We start from the raw sequence: 25,963 nt of genomic DNA on the forward strand, positions 1-25,963 counted from the left end.
TGCTTAGCATGTTTGAGAAACAAATCATTTCAGTGCAGCCAGAGCACAGGACCACAGAGGGGGTAGCAGGAGAGGAGGTCAAAACAATGGAAAGCCTTTGAAAAGTAACATGATGTGCTTTACATCTTTAAAAGGTCACTCTGGTTGCTTTGTGGGAAAGGACTGTAAGAGGAGAAGAACAGATGAAGGGAAATCGATTCAAACACGATCGCAATTGTCCAGGGACGTTCAGAGGTAGTTCGGAGTTCTTACTCTGGGCCGAACAAAAGGATAAACAGTTCACAGTATTATCTCTTTAATCCTCCTAACAGTCTTAGGAGGTGAACAGTAATAGTATCCCCAGTTTACAGAAAAAAAAAACAAAGTGATTACACAGGTTAACTAGCTTGCCAGGGTCTCAGCTAGTTAAGTGACGCGCAGGGAAGCTAACCAGTCCTGCCCTGATTCCTGAGCCTGCTCTCACCGCCACCCCCATGACCACCTGTACCTCCCTCAGCAATGCCAACCAACTGCAGAGAAGCAACTTTCTTCTGCAACTTCACTGGGCGTTGGTCAAACTGATTGCTAAGAGAAGCAGATGGAGAGAAGGATCAGTTTAGTTTCCCACCAAAGCCCCTGCTGCTGTCCCATCTGCTTTATTCAGCAGCCGCCGCCGCCACCGCCACCCCGTCTCTCACACACACACAATTCCCAGGAAGAAATATGAAGTGTCCCACAGATGTTAAGACCTGTCCGATGTGCCACTTGCTCTACATCACCCACCCTCCCACACCCCATCCCCAGCTAGAATAGGAGATGGCCCCCAGCTTCTAGGACCTGCCGCACGAGACTTGTCCAAACACCTTAATGAACAAGGAGAGATGGTCCCTGCAATAGCCGGCTTTCTCTGGGACTCCAACATCGCATCTGTGCCTTTCAGACCCCAAGGACATTACTCGACAAGATAAATCCATAGTGTCAGATGAAATTGTTTCCAGAAGGCTTTATACGCACAGGGCCACACTTTAACATCTCTTAAAAAATAAATCTCATGCTTTACAAATAATCACTTTGCTCTAAATGTCTTAAACACTGGTTTATAACACCCGAACCCTCAAAGAGGGCGTCGTTGGGCATCCCACTCCATCGGCGAGGCTCCATCTCAAACCTTGATTTTGACCTTTCCTACATTTACCTTTGTGCATGGGAAGGGCTGCCCCGGTCCTGCTCACAAAAAGAGAGGCTGCCCAGACCTCCTGGGAGTGCCAGAGAACTGTCCTTTCATCGCTCTCAGAAAGCAAAGCCCTTCTTCACCCTAGTTCTCTGCCTCTTCTTTCACACACTGACAGCTGAGGGATGGTAACCTGCCCTGCTGCCCTTGGCCTTAGGCATACAAGGGAAAAAGTACATAGTTATGAGAATCAAACCACCAAGGGGTGTCACAGACAAATCCAAGCTTCATCCATAGGACCCACTAATAGATGCATATATGCCTTTGGGGAAACAGCACTTCTCCAAAGATATATGACTTGGGTGTACACAGCCTTGTGTTATTCCCTGCCTCCTCCCCCGCTTCCCCACCACACACATAAACCTACGTAAAGACCTTCTTGTTTTTATCTGATGGGCACCTTTCCCACATCACTTTCCTCAACCTGGATGCCCCCCTCTTCCTTCTTTATCCACTCGTACACCCTTAGTCCCATGACGCTGCCCAGAGTATTCAGATATAAGGCAAGATGACGATATTTGTCTGTTAAAAGATTCTAAAAAGCAATAGTGAGGATTCCCCTCGTGGATGCCCTTTGGATTTAAACATAAAGATAGTCTCCCTCTGGCATGCCGGGGTTCAGGAAAAATTAGAACTGAAATGTTAACGGATGTTCCAAAGAAGAAGTAGGGGCGAAAGAAGTGGAGAAGATGGAGAGAAGACGTCATACTCTCCTTCTCTCCTTTGCTAAGGATACTTTTGTCTTGAAAATAAAACTGAATTTAAAATCTACTATTGGCATTTAGAGCCACAGCCAGGTCAGAGTTAAATGAGTAAAGATGACATTTCCCCAGAGATATTTCCAATTATTAATTGACTACTTTCATTCATTTGTTCAACATTTACTTAGTGTCCTCTCTGTGTCTGGGAATAAAATCAGGGATGAACTCACAATCTGGTGAGAGGGACAGGAAAATTAGCCAGAGCAGCACAGGGCGTTCAGTGTTAAGATGGGTATAGACATGGGTACCACGGGAGCCTTGTGATTAGGCTGGCTGAGGGGTAGGCCACAGAGTTCTTGAAGGTGACACTTGAAAGGAATTTCTAAGGATAAGTAGAGGGTGATTAAAAAAAAAAATTGAGGAACAGAAAAAAACATGTGTGAATGAATTCAAATAGTCAGCAGCAGGACTCCCGTGGAAATGTGCCAGTCGTCGGGCCAGAGCTGGAGGCAGGTGAAGAACGTGGCAGACCCAGCAGTGTCTTTCGTGAACCCACTGCAAGCTGCATGTACTTTTAGTTCAGCTACTGTAGCAATTACGTGGTATCTGTCTCTCTCTATTGAACTCTAAGCCTCTCTTAGGGCAGAAACTGCTTCTTCTTGCACAGATCCTAAGCACCAAGAACAAGACCCGGAACATGGTAGTTATTCAATGAATATTTAATTTGTTGGATGAGTGAAAAGATTTGAATGACAAAATGTGATTATGAATGGTGGAAGGTGTACCTAGAGAAACTGGTAGACAACAGATCAAGAAGGTTCGTAGGTATCAAGGTAAGGAATTTGTCTTAAAAGTTATGCAGACATTGAAAATTTTTCATCAAAGGAATAATATAATCAGGTTTATATTTTTGTATGTTCTCTCTGCCTGCTGTTGGGAGTGAAGCTGGGCAAGACTAGAACGAAGAGTCTAGCTCAGGACACTGCCAACATTAGCCTTCCCTCATCGAATCACTTAACACATGCTCAAAGATTACCTTCTGTATACCAGGCACAGTGCTAGAAACACAAAGACAAAGGAGTCTTAGTAGTCAAGGTCCTGTTTCTGCAATCAGGCCTGGGATCAAATCTGGCTGAGACATTTCCCAGCTGTGCAGCCTTGGGTAAAGTACGTAGACTCTCTGTGTCTCAGTTTCCTTATCTATAAAATGAGGGTACTAAGAGCATATATACCTCACAGAGTTTTGTAAGGATTAAATGAGATGATGCACATACGGCACTTAGTATAGTTCCCAGCTCAAAAAATACTTCCCTTTCTCATCATCATCAGTTGCTGTGCTCAAGAAGTTCACAGAGTAGTGAGAAAAAATGACATAAAAACATACTGTAGCAACTCTAAGTGAAAACAGAGTTGTACGCAGGCCTTGATGGGACACTTAAATGATACAACAGGAACCACAGGCTGCCAGGAAAAGCTTCCTGGAAGAGGGGTTCGTGAGGCTGGAACCATCATCAGGAGCAGATCCTGGGGCCTTGACGGCCATGAAACGAATCTGGTGCAGGGGAGGTGGGGTCAGGAAAGCAGAAGAATGTGCAGTGGTGTGCTGGAGCCAGCTCGGACAAGCTTCTGCTCATCTTTTCTCAATTTCATAGCTAGTGTCTTCACGTTAGTAGCTTGAAGTTAGCCATAGCGGGAGGATTTACACCGTGAAAATTGGGAAGCACTACAAGTTGGGGAATTTTTTCCCCCAAGCAATTGGTCATTAAACATTTACCAGCACACCACTGGATGTGAGAAGTATTTGAGAAGAAATCCCCACTGGACTTTGTGACCGATTAGAAGGAATCGAGGCTATTCTCTGTCTCTGTTTCAGTGGCCAAGAGAGAGGTCTTGAGATAGGAAATAAGAGGGAGTTGGGTGAGGAGCCTGCGAAGGTGCTGAGAGAGCTCATGCTGGGGGTCATGTCACGTCAATCCTTTTTGTGCACTCTTGGAGACAGAGGTGAGCACAGGGCACTGCCCCCAGGCAAAACCCCGCCTGCTGACCTGGAATCCTGGAGTCTCTCAGTCCTCCTCGTACAGGTTGTCCTACATTGATCCAGGAAGAATTTAATCGGTTCTTTCAAGCAGACTTAACATGGCCCATTGTTGGAAATAGTGACCAAATGAAAAGTCTGTCTCTGGACTTTAAGGTGATATGAATCATCTGAAACTCATGTGCCCGATAATCAAAAGATAAAATGAAGATTAACCTTTATTTGACTCGAGTAAATAAATAGTTCAAGCACGTTGTGTAACAGAATGGCAACAGCCACATGGGTTTTCTTTAACTGTCACAGGTGCAAAATTCTAGAAACGAGTGCTGAAAACCCGGCTGCTGGACTCCACAGACAGAGGAAAACATCGAGTAGCCTGCATGTGCCCACCAAAAACTGGCCGTGCGGTGGACTTCATTTCCTGTTCAGCTGCCTGACTGGCAGATTAGGACACTCTCCATGGAAAAGTGTATCTTGACTTCAGCTAGACACTTAACAAAATTGTTAATGCAGTCATTCAACATTCAACAAATATTCTGATCAAGGGTGTGTGCTGGGAACTGGGGATACAGCAGTGAGCAACACTCAGTCTTGCCCTCGAGGTGAGGGAGAGGGCACAGAAGGGAAACAGGCAGTATCAACACACCGTGATAAGCCAAGGAAGGTTCCAATCCTACTAGGGGGCGGGGCGGTGAGCAGTCAAGGATGGGTGTATTTGTAGCTAAGATGGAGAAAGGTGGAGAAAATTACATTAGAATTAGGTGAACTTATACCAGGCAGAACAATTGTACCCTAAAATGTTAATCTGATGAAAAATCCTAAAATTCAGTGTAAAATGACTTTTCTCTTATCCTTCTCAATAATGTTATTTGTGGTTTGAGTAAGTAAAGAGAAAGCAAGCTGGCCAAGTATGCAGATGGCCTGAAAGAGGTAGGCAAGGCACGATATAGTATAAAGAGTCATGTCTCATCTGCGCCGACTGGACTGATGGCTGACTGACAAGATGACATTTTGTAGGTTAAGCATTCAGCTTTCCATTGACTTTTTAAATTATGTAGGTATGAGATAGGAAAACTTGGCTTATCGGTGAATAGATGATAAAGACATAGGTCTTTTAGTTGCATCATCATGAGGAAGTATTAGAAAGAAAAGAAATAAATGTAGATTACAATAATAAAATCATTGAGAACAGAACTAGGATGCTGAGGTTCCCTGCTCCTCTATATACAGGTCCAATATTGAGGACATGGACCCATACCTTAAGAGGAATGTTGACAAATAGTAGGGTGCCTGGAGGAGAGCCAAGAGGGTGCGAAAGAATTACAAGTCAACGTGAGAGACGGTCAATGGAGAATTATAATAATAATAATACTTGCTAAATGTGTTAAGCCCTTTTAATGTACTAATATTGTGGTAAGAATTTTACAGTTACTTTCTCATTTAATCCTCACAATAATTCTATTCTATCAGATAGGAACTATTACATTTTTCAGAAGAGCGAGTAACTTGCTCAAGTGGCAGTGACACAATTGTTACTGCAGAGGCTCAGGTGTTTTCTACTATAACATAATGTATTTGCTTCTGAACAGTCTTTCTGCAAATCATGCAAAGTAATGAAGGAAAGTAGGGGGCAAACCACCTAAAAACTAATAAAAACAATAACATTTCTAATAAAAAATGTAAAGGATATATCAAATTAGGATTAATATTATTAGGTATTTCAGCAATTAAAGGAATTTTCTCTTTATAAAAAGGATGTGAGAAGGGGTTGCAAAGTAGACTCACTGCTGCTGCATTATGAGAAAAAGAGAGAGAGGAAATGGAGACTGTGATAACGGGTTTAAATCAGCTGCATGAGAGTTGTCCTTCCTGAGCTCAAGGACTCTCCCCACCTCTCTGAAATCATTTAGTCCATCTTCTCCTCAAAGGCACATACTAATGTTAATAAATACAGGGGGAAAATAAAACTCCAGAAGAGAAATAAAACACAAACTCACATTAACACGTTAACCGTAGAAGATAAAATTTGGGAAACAGAAGCTGAGAAAAAAAAACAAAACATTTTAATGATGTAGGACCACATCAAGACATCTTATTGATTTTATGTCCAAGATCTTGAAGAATTATCATTCTGGTTCTGTCAGTTAGAAAGTCTAATCTTGCTAAAGGCCAAAAAGGAGGAGGAAGAGAAGAATATCCCAAAGGAAGGACAGTCAAAGGAGGGATACTCGCCGGCAAGCTGTGCAGGTGGTTGGGCTCATCCAGAATGTGCAGTGTTGAATGTTAAATCAAGGACCCCAAGGAAGGGCCATGAATGGCACGAATTCAGGAAAATGTGACAAGGAAGCCCATCCTGTGGCTCTCAGGGACGCCTGTCAGTCCTCAGCAATGCTTTCCTGCCCTGTCAAGCCAGGCAGATGGGGAGAGGACAGCCCGGCAGAGCACCGGCTAAGGGCTGAGCCTCATGTCCTCTCCTCTTAGATTAGAGAAATAAAGGAGGGAAATCCAGAAGTCTTGGAATCGCGGAAAAAGACCAGGCTTGGTGTTTTATATTTACTGATTTGAAAATGTTGAGTTCCTGCTATGTGCCAGTTTCTAGATGCTGAGTCTGAAGCAATGAATGAAACATATTTCTTTCCTTCCAGTTGTCCGTAAGAGACAGACGCAGAAGGCAGTACATACTATGAAGGGTGAAATGCAAAGTACTGTGGAAGACACGGCGGCCAGTAGGGAATGATGCCGAAGCCGAGAACCGAAGGGTAAGCAGCAGTTACCCAGGTAAACAAGGGAGGGCAGGGTGTTGCGGAAGGAGGGAGCCCCATGTGACCTGGAGGCGGGAAAGCATGAGAACTTGGGAAACTGCAAGACAGCCAGACCTGGGTTAAATTCCAGTTCTCCTGAGCCTCTCTGGGCCTGTTTCCTTATCTGGAAAAGGTAGATGGATTTTACCACCTTAGAGCATTACTTGCAGACTAAACGTGATAACATATATAATCCCACTACTGACAGATTCTCTCCTTGACCAAATTGTACTTAGACTCCCCTGAACTTTTCAATGAGGTAGACGTCCATGTTTCTCTCAGCATTTTTAAATTTTAGAAAGACTCCTGATAAATCAGTTTAACTAGCATCTTCCATCCTCCACATCTGATCTTCCTTGTTCTCTAAATCAGGTTCCTCATCCTCCACTATACCCCAGATGATGTCTGATCACCCTAGCCTGCATTCAGTAAGAATCTTGTTAGGTCAGTTTCTCCAGAATCCCCCTTACCCTGCTCCTTGGCTAAAACTTTCCACTTGCCCATGCTATATTCAAAGTTGAGTCCAATCTCTCTCCTTCATTGCAAAATTCCATCAATAGGTCATTATACCTATTGTGATGGTCTCTCTCTCTCTCTCTTTTTCTTTTTAATAAAGTCCTCCTTGCATACTCTAATGGTGTCACTGATTTTTTTTCTTTAACACTAAGTGCTTGGCTCATAATAAATGTTCATTCCTTTCTTATTCTTTCCCCACTCCTCACTTCCACCCCTAAACACATGACTCAGAACAGTAAACCAATTGCTAAACTTGGGCTATTTGATCAGTTTCACCAAAGCACGGGGTTAAGCAAAGGCCAAAAAGATAGGAATTGCTGGCTCTGCTCTGGAGAGGGGGGCAGGGTTGGGTAGCCAGGGGCCAGTTTGTGGGAGATTACATGGGAACTAGAGTCAAGTGAGGCAGAGGAGCATAAAAAGGAGGAGTTTTTTCCAAAGACCCATCATGCTTACTTAAGTATTTTTCTGACATCTAGCCCTAGATATAGAAACCAGTAAGCCAAGTCTTTGCCCACCTTTAACTTTGGGAAGGCAAAATGTGAGTCGATGGAAAGAGCATTGGACTTGGAATGAGAAGACAAATGTTTTGCCAGCAGCCCTGGCCCTTACCAATGTGCTTTTAGACATATCTGTCAACTTCTTTAACGGTCCACTTCTTTCATCTGTAAAATGCCTTCCTCTCAGGGTCCTGTGAGGACCAATGAGGTAAAGGAAATGAAAGAGTTTGTAAAACATTGAACTCTGTAAACGTGCATAATACAAATGAAAGAGCAAAAAGGGAAATTTTAAGCTAGATTAGGAATAGACAAAATAAGAAAATGTAAAAATTGGCAGGTATGTATAGATTTCCCGCACCCCAACATTTCCATAAACGTCCAGTGAAGAAAGGATCACGTCCTGAGCATGGTGGTTCACTGCCCTGAAGTTCTCGCAACTGTGAAAGGTCAATTCACATTTTCGCACAGATGCCTGTTTCAGAGATGTGTGAATAATAGCTTTTAAAGTGCCCCTCCTTTGATCAATTGGAATTAGCCTAGTTATGCTAACAGCCAGATCTTACTCTCTTTCATTCACACACAAAATTGTCCCAAAGGCCATTTACTCTCAGCAGAAGTGCCCTGACTAGCTGTTACCTTGTAGAATTCATAGGAAATAATTTGCAGGTGTCCTTTCTGCCTCTTCCTGTATATAAAACATCTTATTTGACTTAAGACATTTGTTTCAAAGCAACAAGCTTCCTAAATCTAATGAGGGGGAAAAAAAAAAGGATCATTGTCTCCACTGTGTATGAATAGAATCCCACTGCATATGCAGAATGCATATGGGGACAAGCAGAGTAAAATTCTGATCAAGATATTCTAATTCACTTTTGTACTGTTTTAATACGCACAAATGGAGAAATAGCTATGCAAATTTAAGGATTGTTTCCATACATGCTTTTATGACTTTTAAAAATATAAGCTGTGCTCGAGTATTTTATTGGAGGTTAAATAGTAACATTCTTTCAATTCTTTTTTGAGTCCCAACTATTACTTATTGATTATACATGGACAAAAACAACAGAAGTAATTAAAATCTTCTATACCTTTCAAAGAAGTGAAAAATTTAGTCTGGTTGTGCACCTCAAAGTCAGCTCCCCCATGGTTGAATGACCTATTTGAGGTCAGTGGTTACCAAGGTCAGCAGATAACATTTTCATATATATTTTACACCACCCCAGACCTTCTGGTAAGATCATCGACAGATAAAAGGACAAGTTCTCTTACAGTTTGTGTCACAGAACATAAGTAAAATGAAACAAGTTCTCTCCTTAAACTAATTTGCAGTCTCCCACCTTCAGAACTTCTTACAGATTTACTGTGAAATTAGCACAAAATGCTTAAGACTATTCAAAAACAGGACAATAATAACAAAGTTTGCCTTTCAGCTTTGATTCCTTCCCCAAACAAGGAATGCCACTAAACCTTGGAAACATGGTATTAAATTTCACTGTTCTGTCTTTTCTGAAAAATGTTGATTTCAGAACTAACATGGAAAAGCTGAACCTTTTGTAATAAGAGGAAATACTCAGTACTTTGTCCTTTGTTGCTTGGCAACTAAAGGCTATAAATGGATTTTATGATTATAAAGGCTCTGGAATTAATATGAACATGTAAAAGTTGTAATAACTCCCTGGAGACAGGACTGTTTCTTTAAAAAATAAAAATATTTTTTTTAAAGTAAATACACACATACATACCTTGTACATATTCTTGTTTCAGAATAAACAAAGCAAGAAATTTGTTTCCTTTGCACTTGTAAATGTTATAATACAGGTCAATCACTATCATTTATTTCATCATTTCAACATTTTATCATTAATCCTCACAACCCTAAGAGGTAGGTGTTATTATCCTCATTTTACAGATGGAGAAAACGGAAACTTTAAAATGTTAAGTAATTGGCCCAAGCACACAAAACTAAGAAGCAGAGGAATTAGGATTCAAACGCAGGTCTGTCAGAACCTAGGCCTATGCCATCAAACACCCACCAAAGAGATTCCTAGGAGGCATACTTCTCGACTGCTAATATTTGAGGATATTGATCACTTTAACCCTATGGGAGTGACACTGTTTCCAACTATCAAGTCATATGATGTTCTCCTTAGAACACATTACTTCTCATTACTATACATGACAATTGTTACGTTGCTAATCAACTATCAGGATACCATCGTGTCGGACTTTTTGTCCCAAAAGGACAAGATTGAGAGTTAATATCTTCTGAACACATGTGGCAGGAAATATTAATTCTCGATCTTGTCCTTCTCAGCTGCCTAAATTCCCTCCATAGATTTTTGTTCTGCACCAAGCAGTACTACGAGCCAGTGTTGGCGTCCTCATATCTTTCCATTCTTTCGAATTTCTGTAGCAGCCTGCTCCACAAACACATAAACCATCATCGTTTTACCACTAACATCTCATTTTATGGTGCCAGAGCTAAGCTTTGTCAAAAAAAATAAATGTCAGATGATGCTATAGTACTAAGTTCTCGCACTCTAGAATAATTTTATTTACAGAATGGAATTACATGCAAATTGTCACATGCTCGCCAAAAAAGCCCTGGTTGTTTTCACAGGAGCCATAAGTTCTACAGCTAAGTCTACAGATGTTCCCCTGCAAACCTGTTCAGAAGACACTGCACAGTGGCTACAAGCATAGGACTTCAGAAGAGACACTTTTGCCCAACTCCAAATTCTGAAACATAATAGCTGTGTTGTCTTCAGTGAGGTACAAACCTCCTCTGAATTTCCATTTCCTCATCTCTAAAATGGTGATAACAGTATCTGCCTGTTCATTTTGTTGTGCGAATTCAGAATTAAGACAGCTAAAGGTCTTAGCACAACATCTAGCATAAAGTTAAACCCTCACTGAATGTTAGTGGTTTTCTTACTCATCACAGGCTGCTTCAGGGAGCTCCTTTAAAAGAACAAACATTTTCCTTAATTATAGAATACTGATAATACTTTCATTTGGGCAATAACTGTATGTCAGGTGCTTTGCGAAGTACTTCGCATATATCATCTTGCTTGATTCTCGCTCCTGTCCTATGAAGTATACCTACCTCATTTGAGAGATGAAGAAACAGTCTCAGAGAGGTAACATAGCATTTTAAGTCTACAGTAGAGGTGGGATTTGAATCTGCAGTAATCTGGATACAAAGCCTATGCTTTAACTATTATGTCAGGCATCACCAGTGCAGGTTGGAGGTGGGAGCTCAGGGTTATACGGTATGTGATGGTGCCCAACTTCCAGAGTCGATGCAGGTGGCCTATGAAATGCAGTTTCTGCCAGAAAAGATGCTATAATCAGACAATCCCCGTGATCATTCTTACGAACCTGAATCCTCCTCCTTAACTGGTGTCCTCCTGGTGCCTGGACCTCTACTTTTTCTCAGGACTAGAGCTTCCACTCCTCTATTTGACTCTTGATGTCTGCTAATGCATTGTAGAGTCTTCCAGAAACCTAGTTCTAACTCCAAAGCTGAAAAGATGACAACGTTGATAACACCAGAGGAGGTGGTGCGGTCTCCTCTCAGGAGTGGGTCCATCAGGGTGATTTTGCTCCAGAGCTCCCTAGAGATAGTGATAACCCTGGCAGGCCTTGAGAGCAGGCTGTGTGCAGGTGATTGAGGTTAGCTCTGACCTAGTCATGGCACATTTTAAATTCTGATGAAATCGCCTTCACTTTGGGGATCCCAGCATGAAGAAAAAAAGGAGTTTCCTCCCAGTGGCGCCAAACACACACCTCTGTATTTTAGATGCTTCGTTTCATAAACAACACGGTTTCTAGCCACCTGCCAACATCAGAAAGAAAGGTTCAGATAATCCTAAATCGCTTGCATGATGTGGCTAGTTCTTTTTGCCTTGGCGTGTTCTTCCCCGTCTCCTGGAAAGTCCACGCTGTGTCCACACAGAAGCAGAGGCTGCCTCACTAACATACAACGAGCTCCTGCCTCTGTGGGGTAATTTAAGAGACACTGGGATGCAGCATGACATCTAAAATTCCACCATCAGAAATCAGCTGAACCTATCCGTAGAGAAGGCAAACTTTTTGACTCATTTGATCAAAACAGCTTTATGTTCTATAAAAGGGCATTGAACACAAGACTCTATAGAAATGTAAGTGGCATCAGATCATTTGCCATTTGTACCTTCCATGAAAGCTCAGATATTACCGGGACAGAAGAAACAGGGCATAAGGGTGCTGGTTGTTTGAGAGGGTGAGAAAGTGGTGGCCCCAAAGTGAAAGAAAGACAAAGAATTGAGAGACTGGCCTGAGGCCAAAGATGCCCTTTATTCGCAGGGAGGGCTTGCCCATGGCCAGCCCTGGACAGCTTCTGCCCTCTACACTGCATTTCCCTGGGGAGAGCCTCTGATAACTCTCTCAGGAATTCAGAAATATTACCCAATCAGAGTTGGTTTCACTTTTGGAGAAATAATATACGGGGACCACTTAAGACATTTACTATTCTATCTCCGGTAACAATGGAATCTGGGGCTTCCCACCAACTGGCAATACTTTGTCTCAATTGCCTCTGTTTGTTCTACTCACTGGACCTTTTTACGCCTGGGCAAATTTTCCTTCTTCCTATATTTGAACTTGCTGGGTTCTCTGAAGCGACAGTTCAATAACTGTTCGTTGCATAGAATAGTCTTTTGCACAGTTCTTCCATTCACTTATTCTATAAATACTACTGAGAGTCTACTATATGCTCACACCATACAGGCACTTATCCAAGCTATACCTCTTTTCTACTCGACGATTCCGCTTACCCTCCCTTGAAGCCTTTCTAGATTCATCCCATTTGGGTCTAGAAAGTGGCGCCTCAATCATTGCTTTTCTGTTCTAGAGCCTTCAGCATTTCCTCCATTTTCCTAAATACTTAGTACCTCCACGAAATTCCCGTACAGCTTGTAGGCAGCAGATGTTTTTGTCTACCCTGCATGTCTACCACCCTTTTAAAATAATAGCTACCTAGAAATTGAAACCTAGCAGAGAGATAGGGGCAGAAAACGTCTGAAGTTTGTTTGACAGCAGCTTTCCTGTGATTTATTCTTAGCATGTAGCTTTCCCCACTCCACTCACTCAGGGCAGGAATCTCTCCTTCTGCTGTCATGACTAGCCGCTAGCATTTGAGAACTGACTTCAGGACATTACGAAGAGGATGAGCTAAAAGGCTTCTCACCAACTCAGAATATTTCCTCTTTAAAGAGTAAATAGAATGAATAAAAATTCTCATGTCAGATCAGTTTTTATAAACTATTCTAAAAAGCTTGGGAATAAAAGATGAGTCCTCTGATATTGAAGTAATCTAAAGAAATACTCACAAGAAAGCAAATTAAAAATGTAAATTCATGGCTTTCAAAACCAAAATAAATAAACTGAGAAATGAGATCAACTATACTTCATTTTTTATTCCTTTTCACCCAGAGGGTTATTGTAAAAATTAAATAAAATAATGAATGTAAAGTGAAGACCATAGTGTTTGACACATGGTAAGTGCTCAATAAATGTTATTAATGGGGTTCAAACTGAAGGTGAAATTGACAGTTTTCAAATTAACTAACTTAAAACTTTGGGACTATTAAAGGATATATATTTTGAAAGATAAAGTCATGACTCATACAAATACAAGTTGATCATATGTCAAATATTTTATTAATCAATGAAGGAAACACAAAGATATTATGACTTGTCCAAGGAGAATTCAGACAATAGATTTGTCTACCTATATCTGTATCTATATATACATATAATTCAAACACCAGATCTATTTCTAGATCTAATATCTAAATAGATATATCTATAGATTGATATAGATATACAGAGATAAAGTAGATAGAAAATTGATGATAGATAGATAGATATAGACAGATACATATAGATATTTAGATCTGAATATGACATGGAATAAATTTACATATAAATGCAAAACTTGTCTTTACAGGAATTATTAATCTCTTAATTACATAATTCATTTGCATATTGATAAACAAAAATCATTTGCATTGATATTAGTTATCTATAATTTATAGTTTTAAAACAGCTCTAAAATGTTCAAGGGTCTACTTTATACTGTACATATAGATATATATACATATATCCAATTATATATACTAATATGTAGTCCATTTTCCATTTTTATATCATAAACATTTTTCTTTATCATTATTTTAATAGTTACAAAATATTCCATTACATGGAAAAAACATAATTATTTAATGAATCCAATACTATTAGAAACTTAAGTTGTAACCAGCTTTTAGTTATTATAAGTAAAATAATGTGCCTCTCGTCTGACAACCTTTCTCTTGCAGTGATATCAGCTTTGTTGAAAAAGCCAAACATTCACATGGTATTCGAAATTCCAGAGCATGTTGGGATCCCAGGGGTACCTGATCTGCCTCTTCTGCTTTAGAGAATGGGTCTATATATTGCATCAGTGGCAAAAAGATTTGAATTAGAATTCGAATTGCCAACTATCTGGAACCACGTGTTATTCTTCTCATTTCCCCGAGACACACCATAAAGATTTAGGCTTATTTGAAAATTTAAAAACTAAGATCTTAATGGCTTTGACATTCAAGGCCATTTATTTCAAGATGGTATTATCAATCCAGATACATCTTAATACAAAAGTGTCCAGAAGGAAAAATATATTATTCAGGGCTTAGTTTCTTTGAATGAAGAGTCTAAGGAAAGAAAGAAAAATAGCTTTGCTAAAATTTTTCTTGATTTTTCAGCTCTTGATTCATTATATGAATTACATTTAATTAGAAACTCACATATTAACAGGAGCACAACATGCAGCAAATGGTTCTCCTCACTAGAAAAGCATATCTAGTTTTGCTGTCCTCAGTCTAAGGAATATTTGAAAAAGAAAATCATTATACTCTAGAAAAAAAAAAAAGCTTTAAAGCCCTACAGTTTACCGTTTAAAAGAGGTGGTTGTTGGACTTGGCACATAGTAAGTGATCAATATTTGCTGAATAGTGGAGGTAATAAAAAACTGACAAGTAGTTGTGTGATTTTCAGGTATGTGTGAGAGAGGATCACTCAAGTTAGTGCCGCCATTTTTATTTCTAAAGTCTACTATTTTTTTCCATCTACTCATTCAAAAATAATGTAAGAAAAACACTGACCATTTTATTTTATTTCCATGGAGAAATGGCTTTCTCCTCATGAAAAAGGCTTCATGGATTAACCGAATTTGGTTTGGGCTAAGAGAGATACTATTATAACAATCAGATATTGTAACAACTGTACAGGGGACTTGTGGGAACTATATCTCCAGAGACTTCTGAAAATAGTACAAAAAAGGACAATATAGGATCCTAGGTATAACAGCACTTCCAAAAAATAGAAGGTAGACCAGATGAATTTTTTAGGTTTTCTCCATCTCTGAAAAGAATTTTAGTAGATCTTTGAGTTTAAAAAATGAATTGGCGGTTTCTTTAAAATAAAACAGATGTAACTGTAACTTAAGGCTTATTATCTACCACTGGAATGAAAGCTACATAGGATGTAAAGTCAAGCAATAATAAGCAATATCAGTGTGCCTATTGTGTGCCAAACATGACCCAGGTGGACACACTGACTTGGCCACTGTCAGAGACAGAACACTCAGTGCGATGGATCGCAGGGCTGAGATAACATTAAATTCTCTGGTTTTATCTTCCTTCTTACCACTCCGGCAAAGTCTAAGCCACTACCCAGAAGCTACTGTATTGTGTTGATTTCTTCAGAGAGTGACCTAGAATCTCACTATTTCTTTGGTATGACTACTCTTTCACGTTACTCACTGTTTGGCCTTGAGTCAATTCCATTAAACCTTTAAATAAATATCTAGTATTCATCAGATGCTTTACTAATCACATTCCAGAAGTACTTTCTCAATATGCTGCTAACCGCCCTCATAATTCTGTGAATGAGCAGGTCTGCTCTCAGTTCTTCTCATACTCCCTCCTGGAGCATACCTTAAAATACATAAAAGCTATGCCATAATTCCCCTCACATGGAAGTCTGAGCATGGCTAACTGATAAGAAACTAAAGCCGCACTGATGCGGAGACTCCCAATAGCACACCTAAAAAGTGCCAGAAGACATCAAGTCCCTGCTGACATTTTCAACAGACACACCATTAGAATATCAACCCAACTAAATATGAGAAGCTGTATTGCCATTGTAGGTTTTTGGAAGGAAGGAAATCTGTCAAAACACATCCTGTAGTATGTCTCTCCTTTGGAGAAAAAGATATTTAACTTCAAAAACAAATCATTATTCAGTTACACATTTTTAAAGCATTGTGAAAAAACAAAGATGGGAATGGTGGAAGAGGTGTCCTTTTGCTCTTTTAAGTTGTTTTAATTATGCTAAGAGAAAAACAGTCTTAAGTAAAATCTTATACTTTTCTTGCACTGTATTCAATAATTTTAGAGATAAGCTGAATTCGTAAGTTTTGAAATGTGGGGGATTAAAAGGAATAAGGTCTAGCACAGGACAAGGACAAATACTACTTAACATAGCTATGCTGACTTCTTGATTCTTTTAATCAAGCTATAAGGTAGAAATCCTGTTTGTTTGTTTGTTTTTAAAATCACAACATATACCATTGATTTTTGCTACAAATGCAGCAAATAAACCTTCCCTTCAATTTCAGGACAGTTAATACAATATCATTTCTTTCAAGGCCAAGTTTAAGTGAATTTCGAAAAGGTGAAACAGTGATAGTGAGCAGTGCTTTATCCCAGAAGCAGGAGCTTTGTGTTGGAAACCAGTCTCTTACCTTTGAAGAACTGCTGCAGGCCCTCCTTTTCATCAACCACATCCATGAGACTGTGGTCTTGAAATCTTTCCTCTTTCAGATGGCAGGAAGCAATTGTTGTCCTCTCGACTCGAAGTCTATGCATGCTCTTGAAAAATCATTTTCTTTTTGTTGGAGTGAAGTATATCTTCAGCCATCAAATTGTGCCCAGAAAGATGGTTAAATTCTCAAAATTATTATAAACCAGAGGGATGTGTGACCATGCAGAAAAAAAAAATATTTATGAAGAGGAAAGTGGTAGCAAATCTATCTATCTTACTGTAGAGAATGTTCCTACTCTGCCTTTTGCCTTTGTTTTAAGGAACTTTGTCCTTAGTGACACATATGATTACATGAATGAACAATAAATATATAGTCTTATCTCCTATTTGTCCTTTTATACCAATATATTTATATATCCCTTTCCATCAAACAGATCGATTTAACCACAACCAAGTAAAGATACAGAGTTGTTTTTTTTTTTTTTTTGCCTAAAGAGAGCAAATCAATATAATTACTTCGATAGATACCTAGAATAGCAGATAATTTAAACAGACCTGTGATAATGTAAAGTTAGGATTTGTTAAATATTTTCAAATTCATTCACAGTGAAAACCAATATTCCTTGATACGTATGTAGTCTATTTCCTTCAGAGTTTATTTTCTTTGAAAAGTATAAACGATAAAGTATAAGAAATTCCTCTAATGATCAGTAAAACCGCATTTCTGATTTAATAACTCTTACAACTGAGTTTATGGTTCACTACTAGCTGATTTCTCTCCTAAATGTAAATCCATACTCAAATTAATGTTTTGTTTTCACTGCTTGGCTGTTAAGTTACTTAACAATAGCCTAAGAAGAATATGATTAGGACATTTAATCAGTTCTTTCAGCCCCTTACTTTTCTTTTCCCCAACTTTTTTATTTTGAAAAAGTTTTAAGCAATAGAAAATCTGAAAGGATAGTACAATGAAATACCCATACGCTCTTCATCTAAATTTACCAATTACTAATATTTTCTTATTTTTGTTTTTTCTTTCTTGATATATAAATATATTTTTGGGGGGTTGAGCCATTTGAAAATAAGTTGCTCATATCTTGACATTCACTCAGAAATAATTCTGTGTATGTCTCCTAAAAAATGAGGACATCCTCTCATGTAATCACAGTATTACTGTACCCAAGAAGTGAAACATTAATTTAGTATTAATAGTTGATATATAATTTCTACAACTGTCCCCAAAATATCTTTTATAATTTTTTGTTTTCTTATCAAGAATTTAATGAATGTTCTGCATTGCTTTTGGTTATCTCTTTTTGAAAATATAGAACACTTTTCTTGTCATTTTGCTTGACTTTTTATAACATTGACACCAGGCCCATTGGCTTATAGAATGTCCCACATTCTGAATTTATCTGATTGTTTCATTATTGTTAGAATTACTATAGGTAATGTGGTATATTTCCTAATAAGTATTTTAAAACTCCACACATATAAACTGTTCCTTGAAAATGAGCAAACTAATTTTATGTGAGGTAGGGGGTGGGGGAGGAGCGGATAAGAGGCTTAGAATTCTATTTTGAAGGTCACATTGAGCCCCAGATATCTGAGGACTAGTCATCAAGTTGTTTGAAGAAAATGAATTTTCTATTTGTTTTGATTCAACTTGTGCTCAACTCTCTGCTTGGTGCAGGAAATAAAAAGATGAGAAAATAATGGTCCCTGCCCTCCATAGGCTAAAATCTAGGGCATGAGAAAAACACAAGTAACTATAGCTCAAGGCTGACTTTGATAAGAGCTGGGAAAAACATCCAGAAGAACAGAGAAGGGAAAGGGGAATTTATCTGGGAGGACCTGGAAAGGTGTCACAGAGAGCTAGAATTTGAGGAGGTAAACAATGGCTATGTCTTTAAAACCCTGAGTAATGGCTTAGAGATGAGAGAGCTCAGGTGCAGAGATTGGTGTTACAGTGTGAAGAGTGAGAGATAAGATGGGAAATAGGCGGAAGAATAATTTTGGTAGATTTTGAATGTTAAGCTAAATCTGAATTTGATTCTATGCATATTTATTCTAAATATACCTATTGATGACTTCTATTTGGGTAGTTGTGGTGCACAGTATAATTAAATCTAACTCAGAAAGATAGCTCTGTTTGAATGCATTGGTTAGGGCAGTAACTAAAGTTAGACCAGTCAAGAAGCTACTGCAAGAATCCAGGTAGGCAGTAATAAAGCCTGCAGATGATATAGAACTGGCTACTGATTGGACATGGGGAGCAAGGAAGAAGTCAAATGTGATTTTTTAAAGAATTTGTATGCCTTAGTTGCAATATGAATTAATATGCCTAAAACATGTAGCTTATGGCTAAATCCAGACTCCAAGAGAAGCTCCCAGCCAAGTTTTCTGGAGGCCAGTGGAATTAAGTCATCACACTATACCCACTGCCAAATGATGATTCGGGATCCTATCCAACAGTTACCCAAACACTTCATATTCTCAGCAGCAGAGTAACGAGTTGATAGGAAACAGTACAGAGAAAGAAATTAGATTCCAATAAATGAGCTGAGAAGCAAAGGTTAAAATTGGAGTCCCAAGCTCAAGTACTTATAGGGCCAGGCAGGTAAGTGAGTAAAATGAGTCAAGAAAAGAAAAACCAACCAATATGCAAGCATGTTGATAACTGACAACTGACCCTTAGTCTTGGTGTCAGGGAGACAGTCAGGGGTGGTGGGATACAGAGCAAACCAGGAAAAAGGTGGAGCCGCCCCACAGAGTCACTCGGCTTCCTCCAAGAATGTGCGCTCAGTGTCGTTACAATGGCCAATTGTATTTTTTTTATCTTTCCTTAAAATGGCCCATTTTAAAAGAGAAGCTGGAAATGCAGATTTTAATTTTAAATCTCATCTTTAAATGTTAAACTAATTTGCTTTTTAAAAAAATCAACTAAACAGAAAAATAAACCAAAACCTTTCAAGGACAAATAGTGCATATGTGAAAACATAATTCTGCCTTCAGGCTTTCAGGTTGTAACGCCCGAATTAGAGGCTAGATTATAACAACCAATAGTATTTGAGGAAAGTAAAGAGCGTTTAGAAGAAAGTTGTGGAAGGCAGGGAAAATAGATCTATATTAATTAATGAGTCCAGAGCACAGAGCTCAGGGCACAATCCAGCTGGTGGCATCTTGGATTTAAGTGGACGTTTCTCCCTCTCAGAGAATAACAAATACTGTCCATATTTCCTTGATCGTGGTCGTTACATCTCTAACATTGTCTAATTCTATTGAACATTCCCATTTTGCAGATTCAGTGGAGATTCATTCTCTCAAATTGTAATCTAAGATAGCTGTGGTTTAAATTCATTTTGGTATTGATGTCTCCTGGAGAGCTCCAGTAAATAGATAAAGCTGAGTCACTGTGGTGAAATCTGAGGATGTGGTAAACTTGGGGATGTCATGATGGGAACCCTGTCTCTGTTGAGACTGACCCTGAGACCTATAGCTCCAGAATTCTAGATTTCATACCACAGTCCATATGTGGACTTGTACTTTCTTGAGTGCTGCCTTTAGGAAGGGTTCCTATTCTCCGTACTTCAGCAAGTTTGCTCCTCTTCTGTGTGTGTGTGTGTGTTTAGTCTTAAAAAGATTCATACATTCTTTTCACAGTTACCTTTTATTGATATTTCTCTGTTAACAACTACCACTATGAAAATGTGATTTCCTGTCAAGTTTGGATTTTTTTTCCAAGTGCAATGGGAAGCCACTAGAAGACTTTAGGCAGGTAAGTAACACTGTCTAATATATGTTTTAAAAAGACCACTTTGGCTGCCATGTCGGTGATTGTTGAAGGGCAGGAGTGAGGACAAGAGATTATTGCAGAAACCCTGGTGAAAGATGATGCTGGCCTGGACCAAATGGTAGGAGTAGACATGGAGGGAAGTGGACGACTCCAGGTATGTATTAGAGAGAGTTGACGGGACTTGCCAATGGATTGGATTGGTGCTAGTGGTGACCGAAACAGAGGAATTAAGAATAAGCCCTAGATTGTTGCTTAAGCAACTGGCAAGTATTCAAGATTTGAGAAACCCATTAGAAATCCAAGTGTTGGGGCTGTGTAGACAAATAGATACAAAAGTCAGCACTTAGAGAAAAGATAATGTCAGGGTTGGAGATGGAGAGTTAGGAGCAATTGGCATACGGCTTTAAAACCAGGGGCCTAGATGGGTTGCTCTAAAGTCTTTCTGACATCAGGGACTGATACTTGATGATCTTACCTCCTGCTGTGCAGCCCAGTTCCTCACAGGCCACAGACCAGTACCAGTCCGTGGCCTGGGGGTTGGGGGTCTCTGCTCTAAAGAATGTTTAGATAAAGAGAAGGGGGGCCCAGAGCAAAGCTCTGGGGATTCAAGTATTTAAAAGCTGAGCTAATAAAGAGCCAGCTAGAGTAGAGACCAGACTTGTCACAGAGTACTCCAGATTCCCAAAAACCTGCATGGAGTGACCCCCGCCCACCTCTGCAATGTTCTCTTGCCGCTCTTCCTATCACCAACTGTACACTAGGTCTCCTTGCTGTTTTCTCATATGCCAAGTTCATTTCTTCCTTTGGAGATTTATACCAGCTTTAAATGCCTCCCTGCTCTCCTCCCTTTTGTAAGGCTGGGTCTAATGAGAGTCCAGCTTAAAAAGTCACCTCCTAAATGTGGCCTTTCTGGACAACCCAATCCAAAGTCATTCATTACCTCTCTAGTCCACTAACCCCATTTAAAGTGTCTGTAGAGCACTGATCCCACCTTTTAACATTTGTGTCTTTTTCCCCATTTCTCACTAGACCGAGAGCTCCATGAGAACTGAGAGCTCTCCTATCTTGCTCACTGCTTAACTCCAACACCCACAATAGCACCTGGTACATACAAGACCCTCAAATATTTGTGAATAAATGAGGAAGAATTTTTTCATTCTAGAAACTCTACTGCAAAAACTACAGATACTACTGAGTCTTTGTCTACATATCAAAAACAGGGAACTTAGTTGTCTGTTGAGATGGTAATTGTACTACCTTCTGTGAAAAAAAAAAAAAAAGAAATATTTCCTAGCATGAAAGTTAAACAAATACAAATTCATACTGCTTTGAACTCTCTGTTTTAAACATTGTGTTTTACAGGGGAAAAAATGTACCTAGGGAAAAACATAACAAAGAAAACCTTTAAAAACAAAAGCTTCTGAATACAGCAGACCTAGTTTAGACTCTTTGGACGCGCAAAACAAAAACACATGGGATTCACACGTTGGTGGTATTAAGTACATAGGTGGGAGGTTTCATTTAAGGACTGAGACTCAATATTCAGAAGTCAAATCTTCTTTGTTCTCCTAGTGTACTCACTCAGTCAAAGGCTGCGGATTGTCTTAGAGCTGGGAAAGACCATGGAGAACACCCAATTCAGCCCTTACTGAGGATGTCAGAGAGGAGTGGTGACCTAACTCCTCCATTCTGGGGCAGCAGAGCCTGGATGTTAGGTTTTCTGAGCAACTCTTAATTCAGGGTTCTCTCCATTAGGTCAAGCTCTCTCCTTACCTCTGAACCTATTTATAGAAGTTTATCCAAAAGTCTTTTCCTCCTTTTTAGAATTGGTAATCTGGCAATTAAATTTTGTCCGGAAATACTCTGTTGAATTTAACCAGCATGCTTATTCTCCCCTCACTTTGCTTTTCCATTCCTGCTAGCTCTTCTGTAGTCAGTCCTCTTTGCAGGCCTTCTCTTCTTGTCATAGTAACTCAGGATTCAGTGCCACACTCACTGACTCCGAAGTACCCATCAAGTTCCCATCGGATCCCACTTTGAACTCTCCCAATATATCTCCTAGCCTGACCTTATCAATGAATTTGTTTATTCCATACCTACTTAGCATCTCCATATTGGTGCTTATTGGGCATCACATACAATCTGTCAAACACTGAATTCTTGTACCTATTCCACGCATATATAATTCGCCCCTATTCCAGATTTCTCCATCTCAATAAACTATAGCAATAGCTCCGGCCAAAAGCCTAGGATTCAGACCTGATTTCTCTTTCCTCTCTCCCAAATCCATTTCGACAGGAATGGATCGCTTTTATTGTCATCGCTTTTTAGTTTTGGAACACAAGTGTACATAATTCGATGAGTCAAAATCCCTGGTTCGTAATATACCACCAATGGTTGTGCATGATTCTCATTAATTTCCTTGTTCATGTATCTGTTTTTAATGACAAACGAACCCACCACCCGACCCAGGGACTGGAGAACGTTGCCAATGACTTACCCGTGTATTTGCCTCCAGTTCTCTCTCCTTACCTCCCTCACATCCAGAGGTAAGCCTTTCCTGAACTTTATCATATTTTGTTTTTTAAAAATAGTTTTGTCTTACATGTATGTATGCCTAAACGGTTGTTCAGTTTCAGTTTTTGTGCTTTGAGTATTATCATATGTAGTCTTCTGAGAGTTTGCGTTTCCAGTCTGTTGTGTTGTACAAAGCCAGCGTTCCTTCATTTTGCCTGCCGTGTCGGAGTCCATTATGTAAGCACTCAACACTTCACCCTTACAGATGCGCATCTGGATGCATTAAATCTATTTATCAACCTGGAGAGAAGTGATGATAGTGATTATCCTTTTTCTCATCATTGACTTTAAAGAGAATGTGTCTAATGTTTCCCCCCTTAAGATGGTATTACAGGATTTTTCAATCCATCCTTTACTAAATTGAAAAGTACCCTTCCACTTATAGATTACTAAAAGTTATCGTTAATGTTTTTATCACACGTTTCATCTCTTGATCAGTTGCTTTTTCACTTTCATTCTGGAATTGTGATGATTTACGAATTTTCTAATATAGCATCTTTGCATTCTAGGGTTAAATGCCACTTGGTCAGCGTGTTACATTCAGTTTACTTTGCATATATATTTATGACTAAAATGGGCCTATAATTTTCCTTTATTGTCCCAAACTGGTTTTACTGGTTTTGATGTAGATGTCTTATTCTCTTTGAGAATTTATAACTCATTCTTTAAAGTTTGGTAAAACTATGCTTAGTTTTCTTTGTGGTTAGGTTTCTAAATACTTTCTTTCCTTTATATTACTTGACACTACTCAGGCTTCTGGTTTCTTAACCCAAATTTAACATTTTTCTAGGAATTTTTCCATTCTGCCTAGATTTTAAAACCTATTAGTATGTTATTCATATTCATGGTTAATACCTACAGTATATGTAGTGCCTACCCCCTTTTTTTTTTTTTTGATCCCCAGCATGGGTTATTTGTGCATTTTCTTTTACTCCATGTTAAACCTGCCCAAAATTTTTACTGATTTTGTTAATCTTTCCAACAGCTTTCTATTGCATTCTCATCTCCTTTATTTTGTGGTTCTTTTCTAACTTCTTTAACTGAACACTTAGCTTATTTTTAAAATATAAATTATGATTTAAGGCTATGAAATTTCCCTTGAACCATTATTTTCTCTGCATCCTATAAGTTTTGATAGTCATTATTAGTCAGCTTTTAGTCTTTATTTCTATTATTTCCATCATTTATTATTTCTATTTTCTTATTAAGTTTTCTTAAACTCAATTTTTAGCATTGTGTAGTACCCATCTCTCTTCCCAATGATGCTTTTTCTTACTATCTTGATATTAGTATAACTACCCAAGACTTTTTTTGGTATTTCCCTGCTATCTTCCATTCTTTTATTTTCAACCTTTTCATGTCCTTATGCTTTGTGTATAAATACTTTTTAAAATCCAATTTGACTATTTTTCCATTGGTTAGTTTATCTCACCATTTTAAACCATCTTCTTAAATTTCTTTCCCCCAACAACTTGAGATATAATTCACATACCTTTAAAGTGTATAACTCAATGATTTTAGAATCATAACTTTTTATTTCCATTATCACACTGTTTCTCTATTTTTTTTGGTCTTTTTCATTGATATCTCTATCTTCCTTCTAACAAGAACTTTATCTTCATGCTATCTAGTTTCCACCCATTCCCACGTGTTGAGATTGTAAAGAATTTTAGCTCCAGATTTTAATATACTTTTTAAAATCTTACTTTTTATTTTTTTAAAGTCATCAACAAACTTTCCCTAAGTGTTTTATTACTTTCCTCCCCAAATCTCTTGTAGCATCTCTTGGATTTGTTTTTCTTTGTATTAAGTGTTTTCTCCAAAGGTGTTTTTAATTTATCGTTGTGTGGAAAATCTTCTGAAGCTCTGAAAATATGAGAACATTTTTATTATGCTCTCATATTAGAATAACTACCAGGACATAAAATTCTAGGTTCAAAATTCTTTTCCATGTCCAATTTCAGATTCCTGAGGTGAGCATGATAATGACAGTTTGTTTATACCATATCATTCTCAAATGTCTTTTTGTCTGCCGACTCCCATCCATCCTGGTGACTGAGTCTTCTACAGGTAAAGTTGACCAAACCTTTGAGACAGGACTAACAATGATGCCGTCTTCAGAAAACCAGCTCTCGCATACACTGCTGCTATGAATAGAAGTTGGTTCAACTTTTCTAGAGGGCAATTTGGCAATACAAATAGAAAATTTTAAACACACATATACCTTGTGTGACCGAATATTTTTACTTCTAGGCATCTACATGAAGGAAATAATCCAACAATGTCCAAAGAAGTCTGTATAAAGCTACTAAACATAGCACTAAGACATGGAAAAAATTTTAAATAACCTAATCTCCAAACAATTAAATTATATTAACATCCTATAATCAAACCGTTATAGTGATAAAGATATGTGGCAAAAATTAAAGTTTTTAAAAGAAAGTCTACTTTTTGTTTCAGAAATGTGTCCATGTAGATAGGATATATCTGAAAGCTGAAAGGCTATTCTTCAAGAATATTGACAGTAACTTTCTCTAGATGGAGAGATTGAAGTGATTTCTCATTTATTTTTTCCTTTCTATACTTACTATATTTCGACCATGAAACTTTCTTTTATAAATAATTTTAATAGTTTTTCCACAATATGTCAATTTTACAATTACAGATCAAGTGGTTCTATGATCAGTGTACACTTTGCATGTACAGCTCTTTAACCCATTCCCCTTCAAAGTTCCTTGAGCACACATCAAACTCCTTATTTACCTTTATATCCTTTCAATGCCAATTCCAGTGCTCAACATATATAAAGTATGAATATATATCAAGATGTTAAAGATTGTATCTCTGGGATAAAATGTGACTGTCCTCTATTATATTTAATTAATCACCATAATATGGGGATTCTTTAAATTACAAAGAAAAGAATGAATAAAACAGTAACTTTCAAACTTTTTTTTAGCAGAAGTTTTTCTATAAATAA

At 38.5% G+C, this 25,963-nt stretch overlaps 1 protein-coding gene and 1 long non-coding RNA gene across 2 annotated transcripts in view; one reads left to right on the top strand and one right to left on the bottom strand.

Annotated features, from left to right (window-relative positions):
- Positions 1–25,466, bottom strand: part of MYRFL (myelin regulatory factor like) — a 112,579-nt gene extending 87,113 nt beyond the window's left edge. Inside the window, 1 exon segment of the mRNA XM_036235857.1 lies at positions 16,591–25,466. Within this exon segment, the coding sequence (XP_036091750.1) occupies positions 16,591–16,714 (124 nt within the window). The 5' untranslated portion in view covers positions 16,715–25,466.
- LOC118613633 lies at positions 6,559–7,379 on the top strand. Its single transcript, XR_004955587.1, has 2 exons — positions 6,559–6,705; positions 7,120–7,379. It is a non-coding gene; the product is annotated as an uncharacterized LOC118613633 (long non-coding RNA).
- Positions 25,467–25,963: the final 497 nt, after the last annotated feature.

Source organism: Rousettus aegyptiacus, unplaced genomic scaffold (genome assembly GCF_014176215.1).
Source record: "Rousettus aegyptiacus isolate mRouAeg1 unplaced genomic scaffold, mRouAeg1.p scaffold_m13_p_2, whole genome shotgun sequence".
NCBI lineage: Eukaryota > Metazoa > Chordata > Mammalia > Chiroptera > Pteropodidae > Rousettus > Rousettus aegyptiacus.